This window comes from Crocuta crocuta, unplaced genomic scaffold (assembly GCF_008692635.1).
Source record: "Crocuta crocuta isolate KB4526 unplaced genomic scaffold, BGI_CrCroc_1.0 scaffold20, whole genome shotgun sequence".
Taxonomy (NCBI): Eukaryota; Metazoa; Chordata; class Mammalia; order Carnivora; family Hyaenidae; genus Crocuta; species Crocuta crocuta.
This window is the reverse complement of record NW_027527932.1, coordinates 6198414-6213071: the sequence shown is the minus strand read 5'-3', so window position 1 is coordinate 6213071 and position 14658 is coordinate 6198414. Positions and strand designations below refer to the sequence as shown.

At 41.8% G+C, this 14658-nt stretch overlaps 1 protein-coding gene across 1 annotated transcript in view; it reads left to right on the top strand.

Annotated features, from left to right (window-relative positions):
* Window positions 1-14658, top strand: part of RAB2A (RAB2A, member RAS oncogene family) — a 64408-nt gene that overhangs the window by 16072 nt on the left and 33678 nt on the right. The window contains exon 3 of the mRNA XM_077751817.1: window positions 6960-7027. Within this exon, the coding sequence (XP_077607943.1) occupies window positions 6980-7027 (48 nt within the window). The 5' untranslated portion in view covers window positions 6960-6979. The remainder of the gene's footprint in view (window positions 1-6959; window positions 7028-14658) is intronic.

Here is a 14658-nt window from a genome sequence, read left to right as displayed (position 1 = left end):
CGATCTTGCTTCCTGTTTTCTTCAGCTGCTTCCCCCCCGTAGTCACACCCAGGGCCTGGTCATCACCAGTACCTGAAACCACTCCAGACGCTCACACCCTCCAGTTGCCAGCACTGACAATTTGCTCGTCCCAGCAGCCCTCTCGGCCTCCGGTCCCAGTGTCTTTCTACTCTCGCCCCCCCCCCTCCTCTCCCTCGCTTCACCACACTTGTGCGGCTAACCCACAGGTCAGCTCTGGCTACTCCATCCTGCTGGTCGGAAAACACAGAGCCACGCTAACTAGTCTCGTTAATTTCTTGGACACTAACCGCTTGACAGCTACACTTTATTTCCAGTCCATTCATTCGCCCCTCCCTGTACAGCTGTGTTCTGCCTGCTTGCTTTTCAAGCAGGCACCGCCATCCCTGTCTCCCTTCTCGTGTGAGAGCCTTGGTCTCTATTTCAGAAAATAGAGGCAAGCAGCAGAGCGTTTTCACAGGTTTCCGTCACCACATAGACCCACCTACCTGCGATGTGCCCTTGAACTCCGTCTTCTCCTGCTACTGGGGATGGACTCCAGGTTGCCAGCGAAGGCCACGCAGAACACTGCTGCGGCAGTTCTTTCTCCCAAGTGTCCCTCATTTCCCCCCCATTTGATGGTCATTTTTCATGACTCTTATCCTTTCCAGCTTTCAGTCCTTCTGCTTCCTTTTAGCGGAAGCCCTCAGAAAGAATTGTTCATCGTTTCTCTCTCTGATTTTTCTCCTCCCCTCATTCTTTTTTGAACTCACTGCAGCGAGGCGTTCTCCTCCCCATGTGTACATAGCCAGCTGCTAACTCAGCATCTCCTTTCTTAGATGTCTATCAGGCATCTCAAACTTAACGTGTTTCAAATAGCTCCTGATTTTTTCCCTCCTAGGTCTTCACAAGTGCACGTGTACACACAGCCCCCCCCCATACTCTTCCTCTTGTCTAGACTTATTTTTCTCCTTAACTTTTTATACAAATGCTTGTAAATGAATATTTTCTCCCACCAGCATAAAAGTAAAGTTCACAATAGCACTGTTACCAGTTTTGTTCATGGCTATTTCTCCAGTGCTTGGTACATAAAAAGACTATAACTGTTTTCTAAATTAATATACTATCTCTCTGGGGAGAAAGTTTCAAAAACATTTCACATTATGGTGCTCGATGCATGCATTTGATTAATGCTGTTTCATTATATTGTGTAGAAATAATTCTGCTTATAGCCCACTAATGCCCACTACATTTATTTCACTATCTATTAATGAACAATTTGACAAACAGATCTAGAGGCTAGGCATGTGTCGATGTCCGCTTTCTGCCTCTCCCCCACATCCTTAAAGCAGCCATCCCACAGAAATGACTGAGGAGTTGAAAGTATACTTTGGGGGTAAAGGTTGTAGAATTGAAGCATCACTTCTTGTATCAGACTTCCCACAGATCAGTTACAAATACCCCTCATTTATTTGGGGTTCACTTTTCTGAGATAACGTTGCCAAGAACTAGAAAGATAGCTTAAAAGATCTCCATGAACATCTAGTTTAGATCTCAAAGTCTATGTTACTGGGATGGTAAAATGTAAATGTATTTCCTTGACAGGGTGTGATTATTGTGAAGGCATTGTGGAAAAGTCCAGAGAAAGTTCAATTCCCGATGTAACTTGCCTCTGGCCCTCTAGCAACCACTGATGTGTATGTCGCCTTTTTAGAGTTTTAAGCACACAAAGCTGTTCTGATGCGCACTCCCTCCACAGGCCGTGTCCCGAATGCCGGTTTCTCCTGGTCCCTGCCTCCACTGTGGACCAGTCATGTTTTTACTCTTCGTGAAATGGCCAGAGAGTAGTGATTATTCTACTTGCTGGCTCCTTAATTTTTAGTGAGGCTGAGCTTTTTTCATATAAGAGCCACCTCTGTGTCTTTTCTCTTTGAATTACCTGGTTTTTATCTCTAGTGCTGGTTTGTTTTTGTGTTTTTTTTAAATCAAATCCATTGATGGTTTTCATTATGGCTTTCAGGCCTTACTAAGGAAGGCTCTCTAATACAAAAATCACATACTGTTCTCTATAAGTGTTTGTCTAATATTATAAATTTGTACCCTATCTGGCCTATGGCCACATATATGATTTTCTTTAATCCATATATAATGTGTGGCCCCACACCATTAATTAAATAATCCATCTTTCTTTCCTGTTTGAACTATCTCCTTTGTCATATGCCAAGTCTCCATATGTAAGCAAGTCTGTTTGGGAACTCTCAGACCTATTCCATTTATGTTTTGGGGTTTTGGTTTTGGTTTTTCTCTATTTCATGAGAAAATATCACATATTTATAATAACTTCGTAGTATAATTAATATGTGATTGGCATTTTTCCTTTTTGAAGTTTTCTTGATCATTGTTTTTATTTTTTTAAAGTTTATTTTGAAAGAAAATGAGAGAGCTCAAGTGGAGGAGGGGCAGAGAGAGGGGGAGAGAGAGAATCCCAACCAGGCTGTGTGCGGTGAGTGCACAGAACCCGACTCTTGGGGCTCGAACCCACAAAACCATGGGTTTCATTACCTGAGCCAAAACCAAGAGTCAGACACTTAACTGACTGAGCTGAGCCACCCAGGTGCCCCATTTTTTCCCAATTTTTTAAAAACTCTACAGTAAAGTTTTATAATTTTCTTGATACAGGCCTTGTGCTTTTTTATTTTGTTACTATTGTGGACAGGTAGGGTTTTTCTTTTTACCATTATTTTTGTTCAATTAATTATTTTACATGCTCTGGGTAGACTGGTCCCTTTGTATGACCAAAATCCCTGAAATAATTTACAAGTTGAGGGCATTGTAATCTTTTTTCTCTGTAATTTGAAACATCTAGTGGTTTACCTTAAAGGTGCTGTTCATTTTTTCATGGAAAATTAGGGAAGTTACTCTTTAATAATCTAGTGTGTCCTTTGTTTCTAGAACTAGGGACATAAAGCTTTCTTCCCACAGTCTGTTTTGAACCTTCACAGTGTCTAGGTCCCGGAACAGGTCCCTTGTCCCCTGTGGCTGTAGCTCTGCTCTCTGCTGTGGCAGCCCAGTCACCTGGCTCTGACAAGTGGCCCTTCCTCAAACAGGCTGGCGCCATTAGTTATGTGAGTGGTGGTGCAGAAAGTCTCGTGTACAGTGTGGAATAATAACTATAGCTCTCACATGCCGAGTACTTCTGTATGCCACGCACTGCTCTACTATGCAGTAGCCCTTTTAATCTTGAAAAACATCTTAGGAGGTGGGTTTCATCAAATTCATTTTACAGATGAGGAAACTATGATGCAGAAGAGATGGCCCCACGTGGCCCCACAGTTAGTAGATATCGATCTTTGAATGCTCATTAAATGGTTACCCTGCAAGGCTTCACATTCTTACTATGCAAGGATAATAATGATCTAGAGGCAGTCAGAAAGTGTGTATTTACATTCAGACTATTTTGTTCTGGAAGGTTGCAAGTGAATAACATAACTGAAAAAGTAAGCATCGTTCCCTAACAACATCAGGTAAATGAGGCCTTCTTGCATTTGGCTCCACAGACAGTCTCTCTGGCAGCCAAATAGGCTGTTAATTGAAAATGCATCTGGGAAGAGAGCCTCAAGGGCATAGGGGGTGATAGTTTATCCCTTGGAAAAAAGATAGGACATGTTTCAGGGGTTGTTTGTTTTTTTTAACCAAGTCTTATAGGACATTTAAGTTCCAGTATTTTCTTTTGCCACATAGACTACATTGAACCCAATTACAATTAGGTAAATGAGAAAGGGTTATAGTTCTGAAACTGAAATCAGATTCTGTTTTTGTTTCATTTGATAGGAAAAGAGATTATAGTTTTTCAGTAATCAGCAGTGCTGTCAGATTTTCCTTTAAGATGTGTGTTTTTCAGAAAAGAAAAAGGGAGTGCCTGGGTGGCTCAGTCAGTTGATTTCAGCTCAGGTCATGGGATCAAGCCCCTCATCAGATCTTGCTCTGAGAGTGGAGCCTGCTTAAGGTTCTCTCTTTCCCTCTGCCCCTCCTCTCCCTCACTCGCATACTCTCTCTCCAAAATAAAAAATTTTAAAAATATATTTTTCTTCCTACCATCATTCTTTATCATGTTCCTGGCTAATACAGTAGTCTTGTAACTGTTCTTTACCTCTTGTTTTCAAATTCTCTGTCCTGACCCTGTTGATAAATCATATTAAAACTTTAATTTTATTATGACATTTCCCTGTTTTAGAAACAAATCCTGATTTTCATACAGTATTTTCATTTAACATCTTTAAAATTGGATATATTTTGGGGCTTCTGGTTGGCTCAGTCCGTGAAGTGTCTGACTTCAGCCCAGGTCATGGTCTCGTGGTCCGTGAGTTCAAGCCTCGTGTCGGGCTGTTTGCTGACAGCTTGGAGCCTGAAGCCTGCTTCAGATTCAGTGTCTCCCTGTCTCTGTGCCTGTCTCTGCCTCTCGTGCATGTGCTCTCAAAAATAAATAAAACTTAAAAAAATTAAAATGAATAAAATAAAAATAAAATTAGATATGTTTTACAGGCAAAATCTTTCTCTGCTTACTTTGAATATAGAGATACATGTGCCAAAACCCAGGTGTGGCTAAGTTAAGCAAAGGGGGATATGTTAGAATACCTGGAGTGAACATGGAGCCCTCAGGAGAGTGAAGACTGCACTTGGCAGTGGGCGGGACGGAGCATCTTCGAGCCAGGGAGCAGGGGCCCTGGCAGGCCTGGGGTACCGGCGTCCTCCGCTTCTCAGCCAAGGACAGCGCGCGTGCCAGTCCCGTTTCAGGTCTGTGTCCCCCTGCCCAAGATGCCAGTCTCTGGGCCTCCCCGGTCCAGTAGCAGGCAAGGGTTTGTTTCTACTTTGTAGTTGTTTTTTGTCCAGTTTGACATATCCATTAATAGACTGAAGAAATCTTAGTCCCAGTGAGCGATGCAGCATTTTTGGGCTGTGGTTAAAGGCCCATCCGTGGTGATGAGAGGAAAGCTAGGATTTCTGTCTGCAGTTTGTGGCTAGAAACGAAACAGCAGATTCAAGAAAAAGCTTCCCCTTTGGTAAATACCTGGCTGTGGAGAATATTGTACGTTAGTACATTCCTTCTAAATACCAGATACTTCAAAGAACGTTTGTGTAATATTTAGCCACTGGTTTCTCGCCTCAGCTACTCTCATTTTCATGTTCATGGCAAGCTGGTGGATGGTTGTTTTGTGTGTCTCCCACCCTGTGGCACAGGGCACATGTGACTGTGTGTGTGTAGTTACATATATATTTATATTTATATATGTACATACTTGTAAGGAATAGATAGGTACGTAGGTATAAAACATGCTTTGTATGGCATAATTTTGCAGCTTTGCATTTTTCATTCTAGTACATCATGACTCCTGGGTCTCTTCAGCTCTTGTTTATTTCTGAGTCTGAGAAATGTACCATTAGTTTCCTGGTAATGACTCTGCCCACAGGATGGAATCAGTATTAAGATGCAGAGTAAAAATTTCACCAAATTATGTATCATGAAAGAACAAATTACCTGTCTCTCCCATCTTCCTGATCATGGTGGGAGGAATTATGGGAGATGCTGAAATGGAATCCTGACCCCGGGCATTATGCCCTCCCCTGGGCAACGAGACGCTGTTTTTCTGCCAAGATGACATCTGGTTTCTGAGGACCATGTGTGTCTTCCCTTCACCCTGACTCTGATCTAAATGCTGATAGAGCACACTCCGAGCAGTAATGACGCAGTGACATAGACGTGACAGACTTCTTTCAGAGTCTCCTTCACAGCTCTTTGCTGCTCTGAAACTCTCCCTTTTTTTCTCCTCCTATTTTTAAAAAATTTTTTAATTTATTTTGAGTGAGAATGTGAGTGGCAGAGGGGCAGAGAGAGAGGGAGAGAGAAGAGAGAATCCCAAGCAGGTTCCACACTGACAGCGTGGGGCTCCATCCCACGGACTGTGAGATCCTGACATGAGCCACAGTCGAGAGTGGGCTGCTTAACCAGCTGAGCCACCTTGACTGAGTACTTTCAAAAAAAGATGATAAGGGGGGAGGGGGGGAAAAGGGTGATCAATGAAGGAAAAAGCCGAAGTAGTTAACTTGTAAGTGTAAAGAAAGTTTGTACTCCTTTTGAAATAGATCATATAATTTGCCTGAAATTATAATCCTTAGTTGAAACATGTATGCAGGAAGTTCATTTCAGTTTTAACTACTTACTGCAAATTTGGCAATGACCTGAATTTGTAACCATGGAGTACCAACTTGGTAAAGTGTACTTATACACACACGCGCGCAACCATCAAAAATAATGGCATTTTTATATATTTATTGGTTTGTAATGGATTTGGGATACAGAATAATGTTTGTTAATGTGTAAAAAATAAATTACAGAACATCACTTATATGCTCCTGTTTATATAAATTGCACACTTCTGTGTGTATCTTCACTTAGAGAGCAATGTCTGGAAGAATGTTTAAACAGTTTAATGTTTAAACAGTTATCTCTAACGGGGAGCTTAGGAGGTTTCTTTCCCAGTTGATAATCCATGCTAGGAACCAAAACTATGATGTTGAAGTGCATGAGCCCTTTTAGCGATTTCTATGCCACATTAATAGTTTTTACGAAATTTTAATATTTTTTACTAATAATTATGGTTCTTGAATCTCATTTCTCGTTGTTTTTATATTATGGAGCCTGTGAAACATGAAGACCACAGTTTGTTTTCTAACTATACTAGACTTGAATATCTTATTAGTATTTTTATTGTGTCTTTAACTTACGCCTTTTAGCACCTCTACCTAGTTTGTTTTCTAAGGGCAGGAGCCACGTTTGTTGGAGTTTATCTTTGTATCACCTGGCGTAGTATGTCCTGGAAATAAACATCCCTGTTTTAAAATCCTTAAATGTGGAAGATGGCCCCACTGGTTTGTGTAACAAATCGTTTTTTTTGTCTGTTCAGGTGTAGAGTTTGGTGCTCGGATGATAACTATCGACGGGAAACAGATAAAACTTCAGATATGGGATACGGTAAGTATAGCAGATACATTGTATGCCCTCAATAAAGTTGTTTTATGAAAGTACAGTATATGTTTTGTTTTGTTTTAATGTCATTTTATGCCAGTCACAGTTTGTTAGGCACCAGCATCCGCGCAGCCATGAGATGAAATGTGGCTCCAGAAAAGATGAGGGTTTCTTGGGCAGTGCTTTGCACAGGTGCACCCCTGGCCTTGGGTGCAGGTGGCCGCACCTGAACACGTGCTCGTGCGGTGTGGCCTAAATGGAAATCCTCTGGAAACTGTATTTTTAGGAAAATAAAGCAGCATATCTAAAGTACCCATATGGAATAAAATAGGAATGTAAACCCCCTAGAGTCACTTGATCTGACCATTTATTAATTTTAAAAGTTTGGTTTAAAATGTAAAAAGTAAAAATTTGGTGCAGTCCCAACCCCATGCAGAGGCTTACCCCCAGCCCGAGTTCTCGCACTTCCCGCCGGCCGCTCCGTGCTGCGCTAGAGCTTTTAGTGCTGGTTTGTCATTGAAGGCACAGAGCTGGGTGCTGTCTTCCCTCGCCTCCCAACCAAGCAGCGCGGTAGTCAGGGTCCTGTGCTACATACAGCGGATACCTTCAGGTAACGGTTCTCAGACTCTGTGGTCTCGACATCCCTTTCTGTATACTTCTAAAAATTAATGAGGACCCCAAAGAGCCTTTGCTTATATGGCTAATAGCTATCAGTATTTACCAATTAGAAATCAAAACTGAGAAACTTACTAAATATCTAATCAGTAATTCATTTAAAAATAAGTATAATAAACTTATTGTATGTTAGGGTCAAGAAAGCAATTTTTATGGGAATTGACTATGTTTTTCCACAACAAAAATTTTATTTTTCTAGTGAGAAGAGTGTCATTTTGTTACATTTTGAAAACTCTTCACTGTCTGCTTAATAGAAAACAGCTTGAATTCTCGTATCTGCTTCTGCGTTGAGTCTAATGTGTATTGTTTAGCTGGAGTATATGAAGAAAATATAACCTCGGGGTGCCTGGGTGGATTAGTCGGGTAAGCGCCCCACTTCGGCTCAGGTATGATGTCCTGGTCCATGAGTTCGAGCCCCATGTAGAGCTGTCAGTGCAGACAGAGCCACCTAGGAACCTCTGTCCACCCACCTCAACACTCCCCACCCCGAAGATGCACTCTCTCTTAGAAACAAATAAACATTAAAAAAAAAAGAAAAGAAAATACAACCTCACAGAGACGAGTAGTTGGGAAACAGAGGACGTCCTGGACCCCAACAGGGTCGGGGCCCCGGGAGTCCGGGATCCCACCTTGACAGCCACCGCCGTAGGGCAGCTGGGACCTCATCCTTACAGAGTCCCAGTTGAGAAGCCCCGGAAAGTCGCCTGTTATGACAGAGCATATTCTCTGAAAAGTAAGTGAAGTGTAAAAGATGGGGAAGCTTATCATCATATTCCCGTTTGTTCTTTCCCGTCACTCAGTCTTGGTTTCTTAGATGTCACCTGTCCCAGTGATTGAAGAAAGGAACCTCGGGGAACATTCAGTCTCACAGATCAGACCCTACGAGGACAAGCAAGCTGCTGCAGGCTCTTGTGAGGCCAGGGCACCCCATGCCGCCTGCACAGCATGCAGCAGATCCTGAGATGGGCGCCTGGGGGGCTCAGTCAGTTAAGCATCCGACTTCGCTCAGGTCATGATCTCACAGTTCGTGAGTTCGAGCCCCGTGTTGGGCTCTGTGCTGACAGCTAACTCAGAGCCTGGAGCCTGCTTCGGATTCTGTCTCCCTCTCTCTGCCCCTCCCTTGTTCACGCTGTGTCTCTCTCTCTCTGTCTCAAAAATAAACTATAAAAACAGGTTTTTTTTAAATCCTGAGATGGAACACCCAAAATCTCCATCTCGCTCGGTCCCAGAGTATACATGGAACTCTAGGTTCTTGTGGTTTCTTATCTCTTCTTTTTAAGTGCAGATTTATGCTTTTACGGTTTCTTAGCATTCCCGACCCCCACCCTGAGCCTGTAGTGTCTCATCACTTTTTTGATTTGTATTCTCTCAGACAACATGATTTCAGGACTGCAGGGGAAGGAAAGAAAAAAATGAAATCTGCGAAGTCCCTTTCTCCTAGAGGTTTAAAATCAATGCTGTCTGGCCAAAAGGAAGCATTCTTTCCTGTGTTAAAAGAGTTGATTCTTCTTTTTCAGAAGCGGTTGTTTTGCATAAACTAGGTTGCTTTCTTAGCTAACAAACTCGCGCTGCACACATCCTGCCGTGTAGGGTAGCGCAAACCCAAATGCTTGCTGTTCTGTAGGAAGCATGCTTCTCATACCTTGCACTTTGCGTGAATACTTTCTTTGCTTGAAGTGCTTTCCTCCCTTTATCCACTTAAGACCAGCTCAGGTGTCAACCATCGGGGAGCCTCTGTGACACCCGTGAGATAGTCCACCCCCACAATTTATGTATACTTCTGCTACAGCTCTGCTCCTGTTGTTTTCATAGTTGTCTGTTCACCGGCCACATCATAACCGTGAGGGAAAGGACCATCTGTATCCTACTCATCTTTGAATCTTGCATTCAAAGTGTACTGGCTGATAACAGTGTTCGGTAAATGTTACTGAATGAGTAAGTAAAGCATCTCATCCTAAACAATCTGTAGGATCCTTGGATGTGGTCGCAAGATGTCATTACTAGAGTTCATAGTTCCTTTCCTCTGTATCCAAAAGGGAGAGACTGGGACCATTGAAAACATCATGACCCCCAGGAAAGACTTCCCAGGCTCCCACGGGGAAGGTGCTAGGAACCAGTACCCTGTCTCAGATTTTAAAGAATGTTCAGAAAACTCTGCTGACTTACTACTTTTGTATATATATATTTAAGCCCAAGTTAGTTAACATAGTGTAATAATGATTTCAGGAATAGAATTTAATGATTTACCACTTACATGTAACTCCCAGCGCTCATCCCAGCAAGTGCCCTCCTTAATGCCCATCCCCCATGTAGCCCATCCCCCACCCAGCACCCTGCCAGCAACCCTCAGTGTCTTCTCTGTAGTTAGGAGTATCTTGTGGTTTGTCTCGCTATATTTTTTATGTTATTTTTGCTTCCCTTCCCTTAACGTTCATCTGTTTTATTTCTTAAATTTTACATATGAGTGACGTCATATGATATTTCTTTCTCTGACTTCTTTCACTTAGCTTAATACCCTCTAGCTCCATCCACATTGTTGCAGATGGCAAGATTTCACTCTTTTTGGTTGCCAAGTAATACTCCATTGTATGTATGTGTGTATTTACCACATCTTCTTTACCCATTCATCGATGGACATTCGGGCTCTTTCCATAGTCTGGCTGTTGTCAGTGGTGCTGCTATAAACATTGGGGGGGGGGTGCCCTTCACATCACCGTCGTCATGTCATTTGGGTAAATACCTACTAGTACAATTGCTGGGTCTGGTGTAGTTCTTGTTAACTTATTACTTTCCAGAGTCGCTTCTTGAGTCTCTGCCTTAGAGGTTTTCCTCTTAACGTCATTGGCTTTCTTCTTTCGTCCTAACTTCCAACACTGTTTTAATCGATGCTACCTTACACACACTATGCTTGGCTCCACGTTTAGTTTTACATCGGAATGGAACATGGCGTCCATATCATTAATGCTTTGCAGTGTGCTTATACATTTGAGCAGGAAACTACATTTTTAGTAGCAAAGATCACGTCTGTCCCTGGCTCAGAACATTTACGAAACCATCCTAGAGCCTTCAGGGAACATTTGCCAAATGCTATTATTTGTTTCTTCAGCTTTAAAGAAGTGATTTTTTTCCCCCAGTGACTCAGTATCTTAGGATGTTTGTCATGCATTGTATGTCCATTTCCATTCACACAAAATACGGAGATTTCCTTGCAGAATTTCCACATCCACCATCTTTGCTTTTTTTGTGAAAACAGTAATATAGGTGCCAGCTGATACTCCCGGGGGGCCCTTTCTGGAAGCAGTGGTAACAGTGAATGGGTCCCTCCTTTGAAGCTCTTTCCTCTGGTCCTGTGTAACTTTTTTTCTTGAATCAGAAGTCACGTGTGTGATATTCTTAGTCTCTGTCAGCCTTCTTAAATCAAAGAAGAAAACAAATTGTACCCAGTTCTTATTCCTTGACTGATGGAAGGAGGAGGTAAGAAGTCCATTCTCACTTTCACACCCTCATCCAGCCTTTACCCACTTTTTTTTTTTTAGTCCTCTTCTTCTTTTTGTTTTTTGTCACATTTTGTGGGAGTTTTCTTTCTTTCTTTTTCTCTTATTTTGTAGTTGAAGATTTTATTGCATTTTTTTACATGTACCGCTGAGGTATCACATGAAAGTACTGTTTTACCCGTATCCTGGAGCAGTTCTTATCTGAATCCGTTATGCCACCAACTTGATACAGTTAGGTTCATTTGTTTTCAGTTTTTAGGGACTTCTTTTTTCTTATTTTTTTTAATTATGAAAAATTAGATGTTTCCAGAGTGCAAAATATGAAACCATGTATATTAGTACAAGCCTGGCTTCTATCCTTATCCCTTTTACCATGTTCTGTTGTGAAATATTTCAGAGTTGCAGGCATCCTTAATACTTGAACATCCATCCTCCAAGAATATTCTCCCACCTAAACACAATACCATTATCCCATCGCAGGTATTTAACAAAGACACTAAAATTCTCTAATATACAAGGCTCCTTATTCCCAATATTCAGATTCCCTGCTGTTCTCAAAATGCACTTTCACTTTAAAAAAAACTCCATGGTTCAGTCAAGATCTACCTTGCATTTGGTTGTCTTGTCTCTTTTAATGTAAAACAGCCCCCACTCCAGGCCCGTTGACCTTCTGAAGACCTTCTGAAGAAGCCTCGTCGTTTTGTTTCCCCCAGCTTGTATTTCACCCAGTATGTCTCTGGGTCAGGTTCCCGTAAGTGGGATTGTTCAGGCAGAAAATAAATGCGTAGGTGGTTTTGCTGGACATGACCCCCACCCCCATGGCTCTTCCCCATTGCGTGTCCACTGACGGACGTACCAAGTGCTCTTTTCGCATAGCCTTGTCAACACTGAGCTGCCAGAATCCTCAGTTTCCTTTTTTGCAGTCTGATAGGTGGAAAATGCATCAAAGTCATTTTTTTTAATTAAATTTATTTATTTAAAGTCAAGCCAACTAGCTACAGTGTAGTATTGGTCTCAGGAGTAGAATGTAGAGATTTATCACTTCTTTATAACACCCGGTGCTCATCCTAGCAAGTGCCCTCCATAATTCCCTTCGCCCGTTTAGCCCATCCCCCCACCCACCTCCCCTTTAACCACCCTCAGTTTGTTCTTTGTATTTAAGAGTCTCTTATGGTTTGCCTCCTTCTCTGTTTTTGTCTTATTTTTCCTTCCCTTCCTCTGTGTTTATCTGTTGTTTCTTAAATTCCACATAAGAGTAAAATTACATGGTATTTGTCTTTTTGTGCCTGACCTCTCTCGCTTAGCGTAATACGCTCTAGTTCTCTCCATGTTGGATGGAATCTAAATCTTGCAAATGGCAAGGTTTCATTCTTTATGATCACCAAGTAGTATTCCATTGTATATGTATACCACATCTTCTTTATCCATGGCCTTCCCAGTATATCCAAAAAAATTTAATTCTCTCCCCCCAGATTTGTAGTGTAGATGTTTTAACTCCATGTTTCTTCTCAACTCCCTCAAAATATTTTCAATTTATACTTTTTCCATCAAACAATGTATTGGAACTAGTATTATTGGTTCACATGCACAATCATGTGCAGTCTGCATGCTAAAGTGTACTGTTTTTTAGCAAATCACAGGCACTTTTTAGGCCTGTGTAAAATGTGTGCTTTTATACTCAGCTTCTTACCAAAAAGTGTGGGTTTTGTATAGGTCAGTGTGGCGGTAAGGATGGGTGACCAGAGTTCAGTGGGGCCGGGCCGAGGGCCTAGGACCAGGCCCTAGGACACAGTCCTGCCTCTGCCCCTGCCCTCGGCTCCCCTCCCCCCACCCCAGGACTGGAGAGGCTTCTGCCTCATTCAGCAGCTGTCGTCAGCCTTCTCTTGAACAACTGCATGGATAGGAAAATGTCTTAGACATGTCATTCTGCTCTCATATGTACCTCCCATCTGCGGTCTCCGTTTTCTCCTGCATGGCAGTGTTATAAGAATTGGAAATCCTCTTTTTTTTTTTTAAGTAAATATTCTTAATTTTTTAAAGAATTTAACATTGCTGTGCTTTTTAGATATTCACAACCATGTTTCTCTTCTCAGGATGATCTACTTTCATTTCTGTAGGAAACTCCCTTAAAAAGCTTTAAATAGTGCAGGTTGCCTTTTTCTGGGTCCTTGCTGTGGAGACTGAGTGAGCCTAAAAATCACTTTGATTTTTACTAATGTAGTTGTCATCCAAAACAGAAGCCTGGTTATGCATGTAGATTTCAGAATCTTCTTCCTTAGTGACAGCAGGTCTGTGATCACAGGTGTAGATTTTTGAGTCTGTTGAGTAAGTACCTGAGATTTCATTCTTGGGTATGGACAACTTGGCTACTTAGAAATCCTTTTTTTCTTTGTTTTGGAGCTTGGCTGGATTCTGTAGAGCTGAAATTATTAGATAAATGACTAATAGTGAAAGCAGAGAATCACTCTAATAGTGATTCTCACAAATCTTATTTTTCTAACTGTATCGGCCCTTCGGGATCAATCAAGATAACATAATTTGAAAGCTTACTATATATACGTCAGTGTTCTGAGTTAGCCTATTCCTCAAGGAGAACTAGAGAGGAAACAAGACCAGCATTGGAACAGTGTGTACCTTTTATATAATCAATAATACTAGAACCAAATGATCACATGGACGTGCTTTTGGGTGTGTGAGGAGAAATGGATAACTGTGGGCTGTGGTAGACAAGCTTCTTAGCTTTGTGAGAGAACCTGGGGGCTTGCCCTGGTCCTCAAAGGGAATGGAAATTGGGTCAGTGGAGGAAAGCAGTTCTTCAGGCAGAGTTACACAGGCACAAAAGCAGGACTATTCAGAAGATAGAGTACCAGTAGGAAAAAAAGTCGGCTGTATGAACAAGACTTTTATTAAATAAGAAGATACAATTCTAGAGAAGCAGATCAGCTTCCCAAGAACTTAAGACTTGAAATCAGGATATTTAGAAATGTTTGAACAGTAGCTTACTGGATGAAAAGTTGTATGTTATAGAGGTAACAAGAGAGGAGGAATTAAGTTCCTGGCCTGGTTACAAAAATTGTTGGCGACAGAAAGGCACATGGAGAAGCCTATTTGGGGGATATTTATCTGTCAACTGGAAGTCAGTTCTAAAGGTATGGGCTACAGGCACCTGGCTGGCTCAGTTGGTACAACATGCAACCCTTGATCTTGGGGTCATGAGTTCGAGCCCCACATTGAGGGATAGACTGCACTTAAAATTAATACATGAATAAATGAATGGGCTAAAGAACCCAGTTTATTTGATTTAGCAATCCTCACATGGAAAACAAAGGTCTGTACAGATTCGTTTTCACAGATGTCCTATGACTCTACTCATGTACTGAGCATCACTGAAAATGAGCATGTCCATTATCTAGCAAGGCTGACTTGCTCTATTCTACTTTTTTGCATGTCTGGGTATCTTGCTGATTT